The sequence below is a fragment of the Hoplias malabaricus genome, chromosome 3, assembly GCF_029633855.1.
Source record: "Hoplias malabaricus isolate fHopMal1 chromosome 3, fHopMal1.hap1, whole genome shotgun sequence".
In the NCBI taxonomy this organism is placed as follows: Eukaryota; Metazoa; Chordata; class Actinopteri; order Characiformes; family Erythrinidae; genus Hoplias; species Hoplias malabaricus.
This window is the reverse complement of record NC_089802.1, coordinates 45,721,844-45,741,807: the sequence shown is the minus strand read 5'-3', so window position 1 is coordinate 45,741,807 and position 19,964 is coordinate 45,721,844. Positions and strand designations below refer to the sequence as shown.

Sequence of the window (19,964 nt, the reverse complement as noted above, 5' to 3'; positions counted from 1 at the left end):
GATGCATTCACCCATGCAGCATACATTAAAACAAAATCTAAAATGATGGCTTCTGACAGTGTGTTGCAAAATCCATGCTTCAACATAGGTGCATATAGGTGCATATATATAGACCAGCTGTAATGATATATATATATATATATATATATATATATATATATATATATATATATATATCATACAGCTGGTCTTTCCCCATTAATCAGTTGGTACTTGTAAATTTTCCAGTAACACTTCAACAGGTTAGTGCAGCGTGTCTAAACTTGCGCAGGTCAGCTTGGTGTGGTAAGAGATTGGGACAGAGTGAGCAGAAAGTTGTCACTGGGCATCTTCCAAACCCTAATAACTAAAGCTCTTAATTTAACTTCTGGTCTTATTTATCTATCCATCCATTATCTGTAACCGCTTATCCAATTTTAGGGTCGCAGGGGGTCCAGAGCCTACCTGGAATAATTGGGCGCAAGACGGGAATACACCCTGGAGGGGACGCCAGTCCTTCACAGGGCAACACAGACACACACACATTCACTCACACCTACGGACACTGTCGAGTCGCCAATCCACCTACCAACGTGTGTTTTTGGACTGTGGGAGGAAACCGGAGCACCCGGAGGAAACCCACGCGGACACGGGGAGAACACACCAGCTCCTCACAGACAGTCAACCGGAGTGGGAATCGAACCCACAACCTCCAGGCCCCTGGAGCTGTGTGACTGCGACACTACCTGCTGCGCCACCGTGCCGCCTCTTGGTCTTATTTAATGGTTCTCTATTATTACTCACTTGAGATAAGGGCAAACAGCCCTTAAAAGTTAAAATGAGATTAAGACTTCACAGTAAGCTCCCTAGTGTTAAATCAGCTCCTACAGTGTTCATTCATATCCAGCTGGCCCTAAATGGGCACTGTAGGCGTTCATTCAACATTGGAGAAATGACTGTATAGGGGATGGAAATATTTATTTTTCTAAAACAGGCTTTAAACAGGTTTTACTATGTAATGTTACATATATAAAAAAATAAAACAACAAAAGCTGAGAGAGAGTAAAGCTGAGAGTAAAACACTGCTGGTAAAGATAGGTGTGCGTGCCACCACTTACTGGTAACACAATGAAATTACATTTGACCTATTTTCCCAATGCTTTTTATGATTTTATACCTCACATACAACTACGGTAACGGTAAAACAAAACAACTCATTACTGAAAACGGTGCTAGGACATGGATCTCAACTCATTCATAATCCAGCATTATATACCAGCATGTCTACCAAGGCCTGGTTATTTATAAAGTGAATGAGCTGTTATAGATAGAAAGTGTTGCATCACCAAGACAACAGCCTCTGCATTCTCCTCTGCGTCAGGCTCTGGTTTTGAAAGAGCAGGCAAAGTGCTGAGGAGTCAGATCAGACGGAACTGGGCTTGTAATGACTTGAGCTAAAAATAGAGTTGCTCTCGGTGCGACTGAAAGGGGGGCTTAGGTACACTGATGCAGACTTGAACAGCAGATGCACACATTTATAAAGATGCTTGTTAATGCTTGGCCCGAATTGTGCACCGTTATGGACTGAGGATTAAATATGTGCGACCTAAGAGCTCAGGAGTGAGGCTGGGGGATATACATCAACTACATTGGCACTTGGCCTACTATTCACATTAGAAAAAAAGCAGTACTAATGCACATCCAAGACGGATAGTTGCCAGGGAATGTTCTGAAGCACTCTAGGACAGGGGTATGCTTTCATGCTTCTTAAGCTTAATGCGATACCACTTGAAGATATTACTTCAACATGACACTAAGAAGGAGGCCTGCGTTTATGTCGGTTCCGCAAAAGCAGTGTTGCAGTATTCTAGAGGATTTATTCTTTCTCACATCTGATGGGAAATTACTACTCAGACATTTCTAAAATTCCTCTGCCTCTAACCTTCCTGCAGCTTGAGTAATAGGGTGTGGTCTTCCGAATCCAATCGAAAGCCAACCAAGCATGGCTCTAGTGTTCTTTGTCGCACCCTAAATCCATTCTATCTGACACTCTACCAGGATATGTAATTAGAAAGTGAACGACTCCATACTCCACAGCTCCTACACTGCAACTCAGAGGGGATATGCTTGGGTAAGAAGGAGCCAGTAACCTTGCACCAAAAGACAGCCTGATCTATCAAGATCCACTTTGTCATCGCAAGGGAAAAAAGGCAGGCTTGACAAATGAGTTTCAACAGGAGGCTCCCTGCTACAACAGCTTCTGTTTAAATCTGCATATCGTATATCTTATAGTGCTTCCAAGTCAAATCATTTGAAAGTGTTTAAAATGGGCTCTAAATTACTTGAAGATGTGACTGAAATATAGGGGAAAATGATATGTGGTTGGAACCTCGTGAGGTTGAATTAAATCTTATGTCATCGACCTAGAAATATCCAACAGAAAATCTAATATATCATAAAGCTATCCTCCAAATACAGGTTACCCTAAGAATCCCAAACTAAAATCAGTAATTACAAGCCTGCATTTCAAACTGACATTAACATGTAGTAAAACAACAAGCTCTGAAAGAGCTGTTTAACACATCTCATCCAGTTTGGATGAGCATCTGCTCCCTGGAATCTATCAACAAAGGCTCCAGTTTCTATGGTGACAGAAGCACTCAACATGCGCCCCTTGAATGACGGCTGATGTTCGATGATGTTGGGTACCTTGCTGTGGGCGTAGACAACAGAACCCAGAAGTTTCCAGGTTCCTCCTCTGCGGTCCATACGGATCATGCGAAGGATCTGCAGGAACCGGAGACTCCTGATTGCCGAGGTGGCAAAGACATTCCCCTGCGTGCCAGCCGCCAACACCGAGATGGAGGCTATCAGCACCATGATGTCTGGTGGCATAAGGAAAACCAGAAATGATTATATGAACACTCAGGAACATTGGGTGAGAACTTTACTCTGGAACTGGAGAGAGTCATTTTCTTTTACCGCCTGCCTGGGTGCCTCTAGACTACACTATACAACTACAGGATTGAAGCCAGAGACAGAAGCATCAGTACATATCTATACATATGTTAAAGAACACTTTAGACACAAACATTTAATGGGACTATGAAGAGTGTAAAGGATTAATATAAAAAACAAATGTTTGGGAAGTGGTAAACAAAATGTTTATTCTTAATTATATTTCTTACCTATGACACAGAAAGGTTTGCGAGCAAATTTCAGTCTGCCTCTCCATCCTCTGTACCGACAGCAACATCCTGCTGACCATATTCTTACAATGTACTCAACTCCAAACACCACAATCGTCACAATTTCCTACAAAGACACACACACACAAATTTTGATAGAATTAATTATTGCATGTGCATCATTAAACTATAGTGACCCCCATGCAGAATCCCTGTGATGTCAATGGTAAAAATGACTTAAAGTCAACAATGTTTATACTTTTCATTTAGCCAGAGTCCTCAACATATATGTTATATACTGTATTTTTATGCTGCAACACAGAAATAATGAAATACCTCAGATTCAAGTAGGTAAAAGTGATTCATTCATTCATTTTCTTTAATCACTTATCCAGTTCAGGGTCGCGGTGGGTCCGGAGCCCACCCGGAATTACTGGCGCAAGGCAGGAACACACCCTGGGGGCGCCAGTCCTTCACAGGGCAACACACACACATTCACTCATGCCTATGGACACTTTTTAGCCACCTGTCCACCTACCAACGTATGTTTTTGGACCGTGGGAGGAAACCTACGCAGACAACACACCAAACTCCTCACAGACAGTCACCCAGAGCGGGACTCGAACCCACAACCTCCAGGTTCCTGGAGCTGTGTGACTGTTGTACTGTGTACCTGATGCCCCACCATGCCACCTAATAAAGGTTAATTTAATTTGATTAATTATGGAGTAAAACCATATTAAAAGAACATACCAGTATGTACAAAGCATCCTCTGAGCTTTTTTCATACTCTTTGATGGTGGAGAAGACTGAAAGGACCAGACAGGAGAAGACCAGCAAGAAACTGAAAAAGAAAAAATAGTTTTCATGTTAAAATCCTTGAACTTTTTTCACCTTTTTCATCTTTCATTTTAATATTAAGAGTCAGCATATAAGCATTTAATCACAAATATCTGGAAGAATCTTAGAGTTGTTACATCACAGTGCTCCAGTGGGACATTAAAAAGATGTTTCACCTATGCTTCTTCCAGCCTCCATCTGTTATTGTGATACAACTCAGCTCTAAAGACCAGCCTGACTGTGTCTCACCGTTATGGCTGTACAGACGAAAGATGCATTATGATTTCCGATTCACCTCAACCACAACACTTCAACTTTACTCATAAAGACGGGTAACATGACTTCAGGTAGTGAAATCAGATTACAGCTCGTAAAATCTTTGTAAACCTTACCAGGCTATTAGAGACACAGGACAGGCAAGAAACACGGCTAATTAAATGTAATACCATCACCCTGCCCTTCAAATGTCTCTGTAATAGTGTTAAATGAGATTTTTTTACAGGACAAGTTTCCTACTGTGGTTTGCAAGGTATCTCGACTGATTCAGTGCGATTCAGCAGAAAGTGCTGAAGTGGCCCAGGCCACCGCTGGGTATCAGCCTCCCCCAACACACCAGAGTCCACTGCTGATGTTTGAGCATCCAGGAAAAGTGCTAAAAACAACCCCTCATATTGACCGAAATGTCCGAAATCTCCAGCTCATCTGGCACCAGGCTACAAGAGAATGCAATACACACCATATTGATATAATCAGACATAGATAGCCAGAGATATAGGGATCAAATTCTGCCTGGAGGGCATGTTGCAGGGTGGATTGTAAGGGTCTCAAGTGTAGGAGAATAAATAGTGCTGTATACTGTACAGTCATGTGGTTACATAATATGAGACATCTTCAAACTTGCAGCATGCAGGTAATTAAATGACAGATTTGCTCATTACATAACCTGAATTCCAGTGCAACAGAACAAAATGTATTGAAATACCAGCAGTTCTCAGCAAAGTGGTACACATAAACACATATCACATACAGTATTATGCAAGTCTTATGTAGTGTGACCATAATTTGGGTTTCAACTGCGAGGATGGTGGCTTGGGGCAAACAAACATCTTTATGACCATATAATCTTATTCCTTTCTATTGAATGGTTCCCAGAGAGTAATAGTAAATAAACTATAAAAAACACAGTTTATAATCATGGAAAACCTGTTATTTTCTGTTAATACCAAAAAACAGAACTGAATCACAGTGTTGAAATAAATGACATTCAAGCGATTCTCATGTGATCATGACTACATTTTATATGTGACTTTTTATGTGTCTTAAAGCTAGCACCTTTGCATTTTATTAAGCAGAAGTAATACACTTGAAACAGTGTAACATTTGGAAGCTAGACATCTATGTTTAAATACTTATTTTTCTATATAAAAGTCAGTCTGCACTATATTTAATTCATAGATTTGTTAGATATATTAAATACCCCTGGCTCTCTAGTGATAAACAAAATCTGTTCTCGTTAGAAAGTCAATAAAGTCAGATGAACTGTCAACTCAGACCACTTGAACCATTTTGCTCACCCTTCAACATCATCAAAGGTCATTGAAATGCACACTTCAGGACTTTGAACCCACAACCTCCAGGTCCCTGGAGCTGTGTGACTGGGACACTACCTGCAGCCACCCCTGTGCTGCCCCACCCCTGGTTTAGAGGTAACTAATCTGATATACCCTCTAGGCTAAACAACATCACACAGACAGTTAAAAACTTGATTTTCAGTGGAGGGGATCTTTACTAATGAGGTTGAGAAAGTGCTGTGTATGTCAGTGTGCTAGCTAGTTCCATATTGCTTTGGAAAAGGAATGTCTGAAAGTTTGGCTATAGGCTAAAAACCTTTCAATTAGATTTGACTCTTTGATTTTAACATTTACTGGACCTATCATGCACTTTAAAGAGTCTCTGTGATTAACTTGCATTATTGGAAGTCGTTTAAACCTGACGCCGCAGTGTGCTTCAGGGAAAACGGTTGCTGATGTAAAAAAAAAAATATATATATACATTTAAACTCATTGAAACGTCTGCTGACTTTGCAGTTGCCTTCAGTTTCGATTCATGAGTCGTTGCATGATGCGACTCTAAATTTATTCATTCATCTCTAATTGCTTATGGTTCAGGGTCGTGGTGGGTCTGAAGCCTACCCAGAATCACAGGGCGCCAGTCCATCACCCTTACACATTTACTCACACACTCACAATTTTGGACAGTTTGAGCAGCCAATCCACCAACCAACATGTGCTTTTAGACAGTGGGAGGACACGCGGAGAACATGTGACTCTGATTGGTAAAGTGTAAATTGTTGGAGCTGCGTAAATGTTGGAGTTAAAACACTCTCACATACAACCCCCACACATATTTGTCTGTTTGTATATATGTGTATATCAAATTTAAGATTATTTTCAAAGTCTTTTTATCTAAATTGTTGGTGCTAGGCTATCAATTTAGTCATTTTTACATTTAACTAAATTTAAAAAGAGCATACTAAGACTAAACCTGATAAACTGATTCATTTATCAGTTCCATCCAAATTGAGCATAAAAAAAGCATAAAAACTGCTCAGACTTTATATGTGTGGTCAATTCTCAGCACAGCAGTGTAAACAGCATGACAGAGGGATGTTATCAGGGTGATACACTGAAATATTTGAATCAGTCACAGCAGTTTTGCTGCTTTTTACACACATTAGTGTCCCTGCGGAGTGGAAAATATTACTCCAACCAGATAACCATGGCCCCCTGTTAGAAATGAACTACCGATGAAGAGGCAGAGGATGATTAATATGAATTGTTCATTGAAGTGGAAGAGAAGAGTGCACTAAAACAGGGCTTGAGCCATTATTTCAAATGGACTCTATTCCAGTGGTGAAAAACACATTGAGCAAAAGAAAACATGCATCTCATTTGCACATAGAGGTCCTTCGCATTGTGTGAAAGGTGCATGTAGAATCATGTCCTTTCATTTACATATATAAAATGTACTGAAATTATCCTTCTGAAGAGTTAGAGATTCTGGAGATCCCTGTTTTGTGGGGAGTTTTGTTCGGACAATGAAGACACATAGGGTTGGACAGTATAACGGTAACACAGTATACTGCGGTACTTAAAAATGTGGACAGAATTTCAAAATTATGACTTGTGAGGTTTGTCAAATTTCTGTTCTGTGTCTGACTAGGTACAAGGTCAAACAGAACATTTAGGTACATTTATAAGAGCCATAGGCTGTTGTGAGTTTAGCTCTAAGTTTGGGTTAAATGAGATTGGAAGGAAGCTGAAAACAAGACAAAATACTTCGAAGACATTTCAATTGACGTTGCGTTCACATGTGTAAGGCTTTATCCTCTAATTTAAGCCTCGGTTCACTGGAAAAAAATCTGTGCTAAAGCAAAAGTAGCTGTTATGCTTCTAAACAGTGTAGAGCCTGTCTTATTTCATGTATATCTAACCTTTCTGTTCCTCCAGCACCAGTCGCTGAAATTTGCTCTCTCAGAAACCTTTTTTTTCAATTGGCAACATGTATGTCTGTGTGCATTGTCAGTCTGTGCTGATCTGAACTGCACAGTGCAAACACTCTGAAAACCTTTCACTGCACTTTGTGCTCACAGATATGAAGCTCAGCACAGACTGACAGTGCAGCCCCCACGGTAATACCATATACTGTGTAAATATTTTGAGACAGTATGACAGTATGAATAATGTGCGTTAATCAAAAACTGAAAGAAGGTGGGACCCTGCTCAAACTGAGGATGCATTCACACTTAAGCAGTTTGGAATGTCTTGTGATTAGGTTATGTTTGAGTTTTCTATTTCCACCTATTTACATTCTCAGAAGAGGTTCACTCTCTTCTTTAAACAAATATCTAGAAGGAAATTGCAGCTTAAATAGTATGTTTAATTACACCTAATTAGTAGAAGATGAGATGAAAGGAAAACAACATACACAGACACAGAGAATCACACAGGAGTGCAAACATATTAGCGGAGAAATTTGGGTCTTAGGACTCAGGGGATAGTAATGGTAGGTTGATATATGGGCTAGGACTTCAGGACCTGAGGAATAGCGAGAAGATGGGTTGCAGGACTAGGTGTTTTGCTTTATGAAACCTTGGTTTTTTAAGGCATTTCTCCATGTTTTCAGGAGTGTGAAATGTATTTAAATGATTTTTTTTATGTCAAGTGGCGATCGTATTCTTGTTTCTAATTATTCTCTTGGGTAGAATAACTAACACATTTTTAAGTGCAAATCACTGGTACTGGCTTGTAACCAATTCATGAACACACACTCATTTTTAACAAAATGTTCCAGAAGGGCTTTGCCTCTTTGACACTGTGTAGATATGTTTGTTTATCTTTGGTCAGGTTAGACTTCCTGTTCTTTTGAATGAAATTTGTCATGATGAAGTTATTTTTCTAAAGCAGATACATTGCACGAGTTCAACTTTGTGCTGAATTCAAGTGCATATGAGAATTTGTGCACTTGACCAATAACGCTACCACTTTGGCCGCGGTGACCTGAACAGGGCAGGACTTTTACAGAAATACCGTAGATGTGTAAGCATGATATTTTGTATAACACAGTCCAAGCTGATTTTAAAATGGTACATAAACATGAGGCGGCCATATGTGTGTGTGTGTGTGTGTGTGTGTGTGGGGTGTATGATTGCATTAAAATGGTTTGCATTGCCAGTCTTCCAGTGTATTCCATCATGTCTGTCTAGTGTGAATACGGCTTTAGTTAAAGAATAATTTATGACTGAATAAGAGAACAAAACCAAGCCAAAATCCCACAGGTTCACCCATCCCCTCTAACTGTACATTAAATATCCCTGCATCACCTCTACCTGACAATGAGTAAAGATAAATGTGTAGAAAATGTTAAATAACAAAAATGATAAAGAGATGCCCACATAGAGTATAGAGTGTGCCTCATACAATCCAGCAGATGCTGTAGCTTTACTGATTGTTATAGCTTTTCTATGTCATGTAGCTGAACATATTAATTACTCTTTATACACCTTGTATCAACACCTTTCATTTTTATTCAGTTTTATCTAGGTGCACGTTGGCTGGATTTTGTTTTCCCTGCCATATATATGCATTCCCATTTGTGATCATATTATTTCCGATATCACTTTCCCCTGTCAAACGTACACCAAAATACACATCAAATTATATTTCTGGTATCTGATACATATTGTTTTCCTTGTTTCTCACAGGCTGCTAACAAATGTAGACAGAAACCATCCATAGAAGGCAGTGAAGCATTGAGAAGACATTGGTGGACAGCTGCTGTACTTTGTGCAATGGTCAGTGTAACTCAGAGAACTTGACTGTATAATCACTCCCTCAGTGACATAGATATTTACTAACTTACATTAAGGAACTTCAAGTGAGAGCCATTGTGCTTTGCATCAAAGGTAATTTGAGTTATACATGCTTATTTGTGATTGCCCCAGAATAGAATGCTTGCAAAATAATTCTTTAGATGAGGTTTTAATACTTATACTACTTTTTCTCAAGCATGTTTTTGTTATAAGAGACCTTCTCTGAGGTGCTGAATTCCCCCACACACCAGATATATGATTATGCAGAGATAGTGTTCTTAACCTTTTCCTTTTTTGGATTAGTCTGAATAACTTTATTTTAGGAATAGCCTACTTAGGAAAGCAGCTTTTGACATGGCTGCTTTTTTTACACTGCCTTAACACTGCCTTCTTACCCACTGCTTTTCCATCAGCATTTACGACTGATTCATACACTCAAACAGTCTACCTAGTACCTGCTGTAGTCCTGTAGACCCTCAAGGCTGACCCGATAATGCCACTCTCATCCAAACCTCTCTGCTATTCTTTCCCCATGCTAACACAGGTTCCTCTTTAATAAGCAATGACAGGAGATTAACAACTACACATTTACACAAGGGAAATTCCCATGATCCTCACACATAAGGTGTATACTCCACGTTGTCACAGATTAAGACGGCAAATACAACTGAAGACACGGGTTCACAAATAGGTTTTAAAATGTTATTGTGTAACGTATAATTGTAATTAACACTTAAAATCCCTTCTGTGATTTTATGGTCAGTGTTGTGTAGTATTAAATATAACAAATCAGTTTATTTAAAATAACGCAAAAATGACAAATTAAGTATTATTTCACCATGTTCACAATCACTACATTGAAATCACTGTGCTAAAATCGTCTAAATTAAAACTCACATACTTTTTTATACAGTATTTTTCCCAAGGACAGATTGATGCACACACTTTTGCAGCAATTTTTTCTTGATGGAACTCATAATGAAAATAGGGACAAATAAAGTGCATTTGTGAGGTCAGACACTGATGTTGGACGAGAAGGCCTGGCTGTCCATTCTAATTCATCCCAAATGTGTTCTATCAGGTGGAGGTCAAGTTCTTCCACAACTGTCTCATCCATGTCTTTTTGGATCTTGCTTTGTGCACTGGTGCACAGTAATGGTGGAACAGGAAGGGGTCACCCTCAAACTGTTCTCACAAAGTTGGAAGCATAATACTGTCCAAAATCTTTTGGTATGCTGAAGCATTAAGAATTACCTTTCACTGGAATTAACAGGCTGAACCCAACTCCCCACACCAATCCCTCACTTCACCAAACTTTACGCTTGGCACAATGCAGCATCCACTGATTCCACTATGTCATTTTACATAGTCTACCACTTTGTGGCTGAGTTGCTGTTGTTCCCAATCACTTCAAAGGTGTTTCAATACCACTGACAGTTGACTGTGGAATATTTAGTAGTGAGGAAGTAGTTTGTGTCCACCAACATGTTCTAATTTAATCATATACTTTTCCAAAATTAAGGACAGGGTACATGGAATCACTATTATGGATATGTTAATTATATGTTTAAGTAAATGTACAGAAGACCATCACCCCACTGATGTGGGGGTTACACACATTTTGGAACCTAATTTCTGAAAGTGTATGCCTCTAAGATTGGCCCAGCACACAGCCATCATGCCCAGTAGATTAGATGACTCACCAGAGCCTCTAATAATAGACTAACGATCCAGAACAAGAGACAGGGGTCAATACTCCAGGAGTCCAGGACAGGAGGACCAGCCTGTCTTTCTCCTGGACTCTGATGGCAGAGGGCTCAGAAGCCTGCCAGTGGAAGTCACTAACTTCCATAACTGACATACACAAAGCTGAGAGTGATCACTCTGGTTAAAACTGAGGGACGTTGCAGTAGCTGGAGGGTTTGACATCTGTGTTATTGCCACCAGAGTTAGAGAGGCGCCTGGGGGAAGACATGCTCATTAGGTCATATGCTGATTCAATATTAGTTCATGCAAATTTGCCTACTTGTCAAGTGAGCAGAACACAGGATAGAGACCTCCAGAGTCATGCAGTCTGAATGTGATGACCACCACTGAAGAGATTTTGTGGGTGTAGAATTGCCATTTTTATAGAAATATGCAGCAAAAGGCAGATTATCAATCAGTGTACTTCATTTGTGTCATCAAGCCTGAAATGTTGCTCTCCAAGAGATAACACCTAATGTGCTCTACAGGAAGAATTTAGCCACTTAGAATGACAAATAGACCTAGCCTGGTCTGTTCTGCTTGATTAACTCTGGATGAGTTATGACCACAGAATTCTAAAAAGGATGAGAACGCCATAAATCAAGTTAATATGGATCTTGCACAAAGAGTCTATACATTTTAACCTCAGAGAAGATCCAGAAGGTGTATGACAATGAGAGCTTAGATGCACACATAAGCACATAGATGGCAGGTATTTCAGAATTTCCGAGTCTCTTTAGTCATAGTGCTGGACATCCACTTATGTGAGAGTTCAAAGATGAGGTTACACGGAAAAAAACAAGCATGGAGAAAAAAAAAAGAGTACTGATTAAATATAGCAAAAACAAGAACGGACAAGAAAGAGAACCATGCAAAAATGGCTAAAAAATTGTTTCTGCTTCTCGTTCCTTGCTCCTGGGCTCACGCGCTGAACTGAGCTGTGGCTCATTCTCATTTAAAGGAACAGGCACTGAAACTGCTCATTCCGGACAAAGTTGTTTAGACAGGTGGAGGATGGTGCCGTGTCATATAATATACAGTGTATATAATGTGAGAATGTGAGAATCTTCAGGGTCACTCTAATGGTCACTCTTATTTCTGCTCTTCATTTCACAGATTGAGAGCATCAGCTTTCTCAGATCCTACTAAAACAGCAGCATACGTTAGATTGATCTCAAAAGGGATTCCAACCTACAGTGTTTCTGCAAAGGCACCTCACCCTCTCCCCTCAAAAACAGTCCTCACGTGTCCTCAAGTGTATCTCAGATAACGTTCTGTAACTGGGTAGCTTTCCTCACAGAGAAATGGTGTCTCTGCTGGTGGTTTGGGTTCATGGCATTGATTATCCATCGATTCCCACTGGAACAGCGCCACTGCTGCGAGAGAGAAGACATCATTTATAATTTCATCACCCAAAGCCCGACATATTGTAGGAGAGCCAATAATATTTGGTGCTTTCATTAGACCCAGCAACATTGAAGCGGTCGAAGGTCGTCTCTGTTGATCGATGTGTGGCAGACACGGCCGCTCAACCTATTTTCCCACTTCTTCTAATTCCCACCCTCCATCATTCTTTATCCCTCCTTAATGTATTCTCTCCATCCAGTGGCCTCAGGCTTAGACTAATGCAGCCAGACAGCCTGGAATAAAACACTACCCACTCAGCGAATGCCCAGAGAGAGAGAGAGAGAGAGAGAGAGAGAGAGAGAGAGAGAGAGAGAGAGAGAGAGAGAGAGAGAGAGAGAGAGAGAGAGAGAGAGAGAGAGAGAGAGAGAGAGAGACAGAGAGAGAGACAGAGAGAGAAGAAGAAGAAGAAGAAGAAGAAGAAGAAGAAGAAGAAGAAGAAGAAGAAGGGAAGAAAAAGAGCAGGAGAGTAAGATGTGAGATGGACAGAGGAAGAAAAATGTCAAGAAGATGGAGATATGGACAGTAGCATTTATGGCGAATGAAAGAGTAAGCACTTTCACTCACTCAAAAAATCAAGTAATCACACATCTCTCAAGTTCAGGTGCACTCCTTCATTCGTTCATTTGCACTCATTTACACCTTCACACTTGTTCATTGCACTCACTCACTCACTCACTCACAGCTACCAAGGGGTTCCACCAGGGGTGCTGTCTCTGTGGGGTTATTGAAGCCTGGGGTGGTTCCAATTAAATGTATTGATGCAGCTCATAGTCACCTCCCCAGTGACTCTTGGCTGGAACAAATCTGAGAGTGAGTCCTCAGTTCAGTTATGTCCAGTGGTGAAGAGCTGAAGACCTGCATCTGACATGTCAGGGTTTTAGGACCAGAAAGTGTGCAGGGCCGTGCGTCCCCAGGAGCTGGTACACACTGCACTATGGAGATGTGTGGCTACAGTCCAAACCCCTAAGAGCTCAAACCAGGAGGCCAGGGTATAACTGAAAGAAGAACAGCACTCAGGAATACCTACGACAGCAATGCTGTTAAGAAAACGATGGGGCAGGGCTGTTGTGGGGATGTGATTGATCTCTCCTGTCATACTCTAGGAGTGGTGATATTTTTAGCTGAATAGACAGTCCAGCTTACAACAAATTTTACAAGATTACAACAAATCTACACGTACAGTTGTGCTTCAATCAGTGTAGGCCAGCTCCTCCTCCTTAGGGTCTACCATGTGCTCTTATGTTGACAACTGCAGGCAGGACTACATCCAACTTCCCTTCACAGACCTAGAAATCTGCCTGTGAAAGATCGAGCTCCTGAAGAACTGCAACAAGAACGGACCATAGATGACTAAACCAGCCTGAACAATAAAGCAGCCTTCTTGTTTCTACGCTCATATGGCGCTTTTCCACTGTATAGAACCTACGCGACTTTACTCGACCTGCCACGGCTCTTTTGCTTTTCCACTGGGCAAATCTGGTACCTGGTCCTTGGAACCGCGTAGGTTTTCTGTCCCAGCTCCCTCTGGGCTCCAGTGGGTACTAAATGGTGATGTGTAAACCCTGCAGGGCGCTGAATTGTCAGAGCCATGTCAATCACCACGAAACGTAGCGCTCATTCAAATCCAGCACAAACCGCTGCTTGTAAAATCTCTTAAATTACAGCAGCTTTCACATTTATTTTTATCGGACTCACAATTTTTTATCGGAGGTTTATATGCTCATTTGGTCAGTGGCCAACAAAAAGTTCCAGTGAAAGCTGAACGTGCAACAAGTAAAACTGATCTGTGAGAACTAAGCACAGAGCCATGTTCAATCCAAAAACCAAAAATAACACGCAAATACATGATGAGTAAACAGCACCTAACTTTTCTGCTGCTGCTGTTGTGGCTTTTGAAAAGCCAGTGATTCCTCTAGGAGTTTTGAAGGAGAAATTTGAAGGAGTGGAATGAACTTGAACCTGAGAGTTATGGCTATGGGCGGGGCTTTGGTAGGCTCAGGAAGATCTCCCAGCATGCACTGTGGGCCCACCTTTTTGACTATTTTAAGGTTTATTTTGGGGATTTATTTTCATTGTTGTGTGCTGTGATGGTGGCAGTAATATTTGGGATGCTTTTAGGTTGTTTATTGGTGTCTGAGGTCTTCATTTGTAGTGAGAACTGTGTTTTGTCAGAGGCCTTACCCTCAGGGTGAAATACTGCAGCTTTCAGCTAAGTTTTACAGAGTTTTAAAAATGAGCTTAAAACTATGACGCTAGACGTTTTCTTTGGTCGTCACAATAATTATATTTTGAAAAGTAATGTCAATACTTATTTTAATTTAAGTACCTGTTGGAATGTGTCATGTGTACGTTCAGTGTATGTGGCTGAGTTAAGAAAACAAGCAGTTTAAAGTCAAATAAAATTGCAGAAAGTAATACAAAGCCAAACTTGACTTAAAGACATGAGCTGAAATAAACAGTCTTTCTAACTGGATTTAAATTCAAATTTTAAGGCAGCTTTTGAACTCATGAATTTGAGTTTAATGTGGTAAAAAATATTTACTGCGTAACGGTGCACGTTGTAGTTCTTTTGCACTGCATACTGGGTAATGAGTGTAGCAACAGGGAGGTCATTTGAATTATTTTAATGTTTTGGAGATACTTCTGTAAGCTGTTTGTCACATTTCCGTGGTAAGGAAGAGCTTGACAAATTCCCGTAATTTTCACACCTGAAGGGTCCTCTATTTTTACCAGTTACTGCAGGTATACACTTTCATCTGATCAGTTTAGCTCTGAAACATCCTTGAAGCAACCCTTACACACACACACACTCTCTCTCTCTCTCTCAGGACTAAAGTTTGAAACAGTGAAGTAGCTTTCAGTTTACTCCCTCGAGTTTGTGTGAAGTGTGCTTTTGCCCTAAACCTAACAAATGAGAGTGTGACCATGAATCTTCTAACTATGTGTGTGTGTGTGTGTGTGTGTGTTGAGCTTTCACAAGCCTCATTTTAATTTAATGAGCTTCTGCAGTAGTATTTGACGAGCGCTTGCTAATTGCAGCCTTCTGATGGCGGCTAGCACCAACAGCCGGGGATCAAAATGGTGAACCTCTCTCTCTCTCTCTCTCTATTGCGCTTTCCTTTTGTGATTCTCACAGGCTCTCTCTTTCTCACTTCTCTCTCTCTCTCTCTCTCTCTCTCTCTCTTTCTCTAGTTGCCATTTGTCATCATTACAAGCTCCTTCTCTCCCTTTGTCGCTCTCTCTGTGCAGATTCAGCCATTGATTCTATAGCCATAGGGGCTCATTGTAACAGGGGAGAGTCAGAAGACCAGGATCAGCCTTAAGGTCCAAGCAGGGGTACAGGAGTGAAGGTATTCAGTCTAGGAAATAGTGTTGAAACCATACAGGCTTTAGTTTTTACTGGGTGAGATTGACATGCTCAGATTTCTCAGTGTGATAGCAATCTTGCTGCAGATCATTGAACATGCTGTTATTTTAATCTTTATTTATTCAATTTCAGAGGATTTGACTTGTTCTATTCTCATGTTGTTGTCTCTCTCTCTCTCTCTCTCTCTCTCTCTCTTTCTCTCTCTCCCTCTCTCTCATTCATTTCCATCTGATTTTCCTTCTCTGTAATTCTCTCTTCAATCTTGTGCCATGCTTTTTCCCTCTATTTTTCTCTTTTTGTCTTTCCTTTCTCCTTCTCTCTCTCTCTCTCTCTCTCTCTCTCTCTCTCTCTCTCTCTCTCTCTCTCTCTCTCTCTCTCTCTCTCTCTGTCTCATCCGTCACATTTGTTTAACACTTCTCTGCTCATTTTTAATCTAGTGGCAGACTCAAAGCCCTGAGGTTCTGAGGTTTATCTGGGCCTCTCTCCATCTGATTTTACTCATTACATCTAATTAGAAACTAATAAAACATTCATCTACTCAGCCCCTCACTGTATAGCTCTACTGCATTCTCCATAGCAAACAGAGCCAGCACAGAACGAAAGTGATGTTGTGAACTAGCCTTGTGCAGAAAACACTTGGTGAATCTTTTTCATTCTCTGATTCATTATCTGTTTGTTTACTGAGCCATGTGTTCGGGTCCTCATTCTTCCAACCGCTAAACCCCACTCACTTTGATAATTCCTGTGTCCATGTTTACTTGGTTTCCCTCCAAATGTTACATAGTGCAGTTTCTGCACAGAAGCTCTATTCTTTCTTTTACAGGTCAGTGAAGCATCACAATAATTTTGAAGCTGTAAATTTCAAGGTAAAAAAATACTACTAGTGTTGCTTTATATAAAGTGTAGTACTTCTATAACAACAGTGTAATTGTTGGGGATGGAGTCATGGTTACAAAACTAATTAGTAATTACAAAACTGTGCCTTGATAGTGGTAATAACATACTCACTCACATGGAATTACACATGGGTAAAATATTAGTCAGGTGACCTCTGTTATTACTCCGTTGTTTTCCAGAAGTAATGATATGTTACAGATTTCGATAAGATGGAAGTTAAACAGATGAGCTAAATTCTCTTTAGCTTCTGATTACATTTCTTGTGTTGGGATGTGGTTTAACAGAGGTTCCACTTTTAAGCTGTTCTTTAATGTAATGAAATGTCCTCTTATTCTGTGTGACTTATGTGATAAATGTAAATGCATGGTATTATATTGTACAACCCATTCTGTTCCATATCACCAGCAGTTATACTGTTGTTCCATAGTTTTTACCCACTATATTATCATATTACCAGTAAAAACATGCCTCTTGTTCCTCATCTTAAAAAGGTATCAGTTGTTTTTGTTGCATATAAAGTCTGCCAAGTCTGAAAACATATGTTCTTGAAGGCTTTTGGGATTATTATTCTTGCTAAACTCCTGTCAGACAGAACACAGCACTCTCTGCCTTTTAAGATTATCATATGACACTCTGATAAACATCAGCACAAGATGTCTCTAAGCATTAGCCAAAGCATCTCTCCACTATGGGGATATTTGCTTTCTTGGGAAGAGAATGAAATGTACTCTCAGGGTCTACAAATGGACTTAAAGACCATGAAGACAGAAGTTTGTTTTATTAAAACCACTGTTTCATTACTTTTCCTTTTCCTTTTTGGGAACTGAGGGTACTAGTTACAATTTTGCCAGTGTAATTTCAGCGGGCTGATACTTAATGATGTGCCATAGAAGAAAGATCTGGACAACAGACAGGCCAGTGTAGCACACACTTATTGTGTCTGCAAAGCCAAGCTCTGCACATTTACAAGACCACAATATTTAGCAAGTTTTAAGACAATCCTCTCACAAAGTTTGGCAACAAAGTTGTGAGACATGACCCTCCTGTTCTTGCAGAGACTCCGCCACATGCTCCTTTTATACCTTTTCTATTAATAATAATAATAATAAATGGAATTTTTAAAGCGCTTTTCAGTAACCCAAAGACGCTGTTACAATCAGATGAACACATAAAGACAATCACATCCATAACACTACATAACATACAATGATACAAAACAGGAACAAGGTTTAAAAAAAAACAAAAAAAAACAAGGGCTAATCAGAAACAGAGGGATTAAATGCAGCCGCAAACAGGTTTGGATTTAAATAGTGATAGAGATGTTGACTGTTGAATTTCTGGAGGAAGGGAGTTCCAGAGGCGGGGGGCATGTCTGGAGAAGGCTCGATCTCCAAGACTACGCAGCTTAGAAGGGGGAATGGTGAGTAAACCGGCTGAGGAAGATCTGAGAATGCGATTAGGTGTGTATGGTTGAAGAAGGTCCGATAAGTAAGAGGGAGCTTGGTTACTGAGAGCTTTGTAGGTGAGAAGGAGGATTTTGAACTGAATACGATATTTAACAGGAAGCCAGTGGAGGTTGTGGAGAACTGGGGTGATGTGGTGGTGGGACCGGGTGTGGGTGAGGAGACGGGCAGCAGAGTTCTGGACCATTTGGAGTTTATGTAGTAGTGAGGAGCTAATGCCAGAAAGAAGAGAGTTACAATATTCACATGTGTGTTTTACCTTTCACTCTTATTTTGTCTCTGTCCTGTCAAGAATGTTGAAAGCATTCATTTTTAAATGTGTTCATATGTACAGAACATAGTCATGTTGTTCAGTAGAATCAATGGAACACTTTCTTTGTGCTTTTGTCGGTTAAGTCAAGGCTCAAAGGAATTATCAAAGCACGGATTCATAGTTTTATTGCATTAAATATAAAATCACAACTATTCTGTTAATAGGGTGGGCATATGTTCATTCATTCAATATGCGTCTATAATTTTTAATAGAATTGCTATCAGAACAAATTCCAGAAAAGCTAATTTAATAGTTAATGTAAGAAGATTTTATTTGAGGCTATTGTTGGTCATTACTGTTGTGCAGTGTTTCTGAACGATTTGACACAATGTGAATGGCAGTTCTTATTAATTCATTCCTTCGTTGTCTGTAAGCGCTTATCCTGTTCAGGGTCGCGGTGGGTCTGGAGCCTACCTGGAATCATTGGGCGCAAGGCGGGAACACACCCTGGAGGGGGCACCAGTCCTTCACAGGGCGACACACACTCACACATTCACTCACACCTATGGACACTTATGAGTTGCCAATCCACCTACCAACATGAGTTTTTGGACCGTGGGAGGAAACTGGAGGTTTGTTAGAGGGCACATAATAAACATCCATAATGCAGTGGACCATAAGAACTAAGACAAAGTGAGGAATTCAGTGCAGTTTTACTCTAAATGCACTCAGCCTAACTTCTTTCTATAAGAATGTTACTTTGTGCTGGAGAGGGACATGGGAGGGGGAACGTGTCTCTCAGAATTGTGAGTGTGTGTGTGTGTGTGTGTGTGTCCTCTCCTTGACACTGGGGGCCAACTTCAGAAATGCACATCCATTACAGACCCAGCACCAACACCAACACCAACAATATTCAAATATTACAGAGACCAGACAGAGCACAGGAGGAGAGACAAAAGAAGACGAGAGAAATAAAAGAATAGGTAAAGTTGATGGAAGAGAAGAGAGTTGAGGATAGTGGGGGAGGAGTGAAGAGAAGAGAAGAGATCCGCATCATGTTCTGTGTTGTAAGCTGTATTTGTAAACGCCGCTGGTTCTCAGTCTCAGATGAAGGAACAGCAACTGAAATGAATGCGAAGCAGGTTCTGCTGGAGTGTGGGGCTGATTTGATTGGACTGGAGGGGAGCAGTGACTGTGCAGATGTTTCCCTGGAGGAAGGGGATGATCTAAACTTTTCCAGATGAAAAAAAGCCCTCCATGAGCCATCAGTGATATCACAGGTACACTCAGCCCACCTAGTCGTGACACTCCATTAGAGTTCTCACAGCCTACAGCTTTACACACACACACATATACACACACACACACATACACACACAAATCTTACTCATACACAAATCTCCATCATTCTCATTTACACAGAGCTCCTGGCATTTTGATCCAGAACACAGGA

The 19,964-nt window shown here is 40.5% G+C and overlaps 1 protein-coding gene across 3 annotated transcripts in view; it reads right to left on the bottom strand.

Moving 5' to 3' along the window:
* LOC136690702 (potassium voltage-gated channel subfamily KQT member 2) overlaps positions 1–19,964 on the bottom strand; it is a 67,886-nt gene that overhangs the window by 27,887 nt on the left and 20,035 nt on the right. For all 3 annotated transcript variants that reach the window (XM_066662667.1, XM_066662665.1, XM_066662666.1), the window contains exons 2-4: positions 3,921–4,011; positions 3,168–3,294; positions 2,689–2,864 (exon numbers count right to left, since the gene is read on the bottom strand). In XM_066662667.1, the coding sequence (XP_066518764.1) occupies positions 2,689–2,864; positions 3,168–3,294; positions 3,921–4,011 (394 nt within the window). The remainder of the gene's footprint in view (positions 1–2,688; positions 2,865–3,167; positions 3,295–3,920; positions 4,012–19,964) is intronic.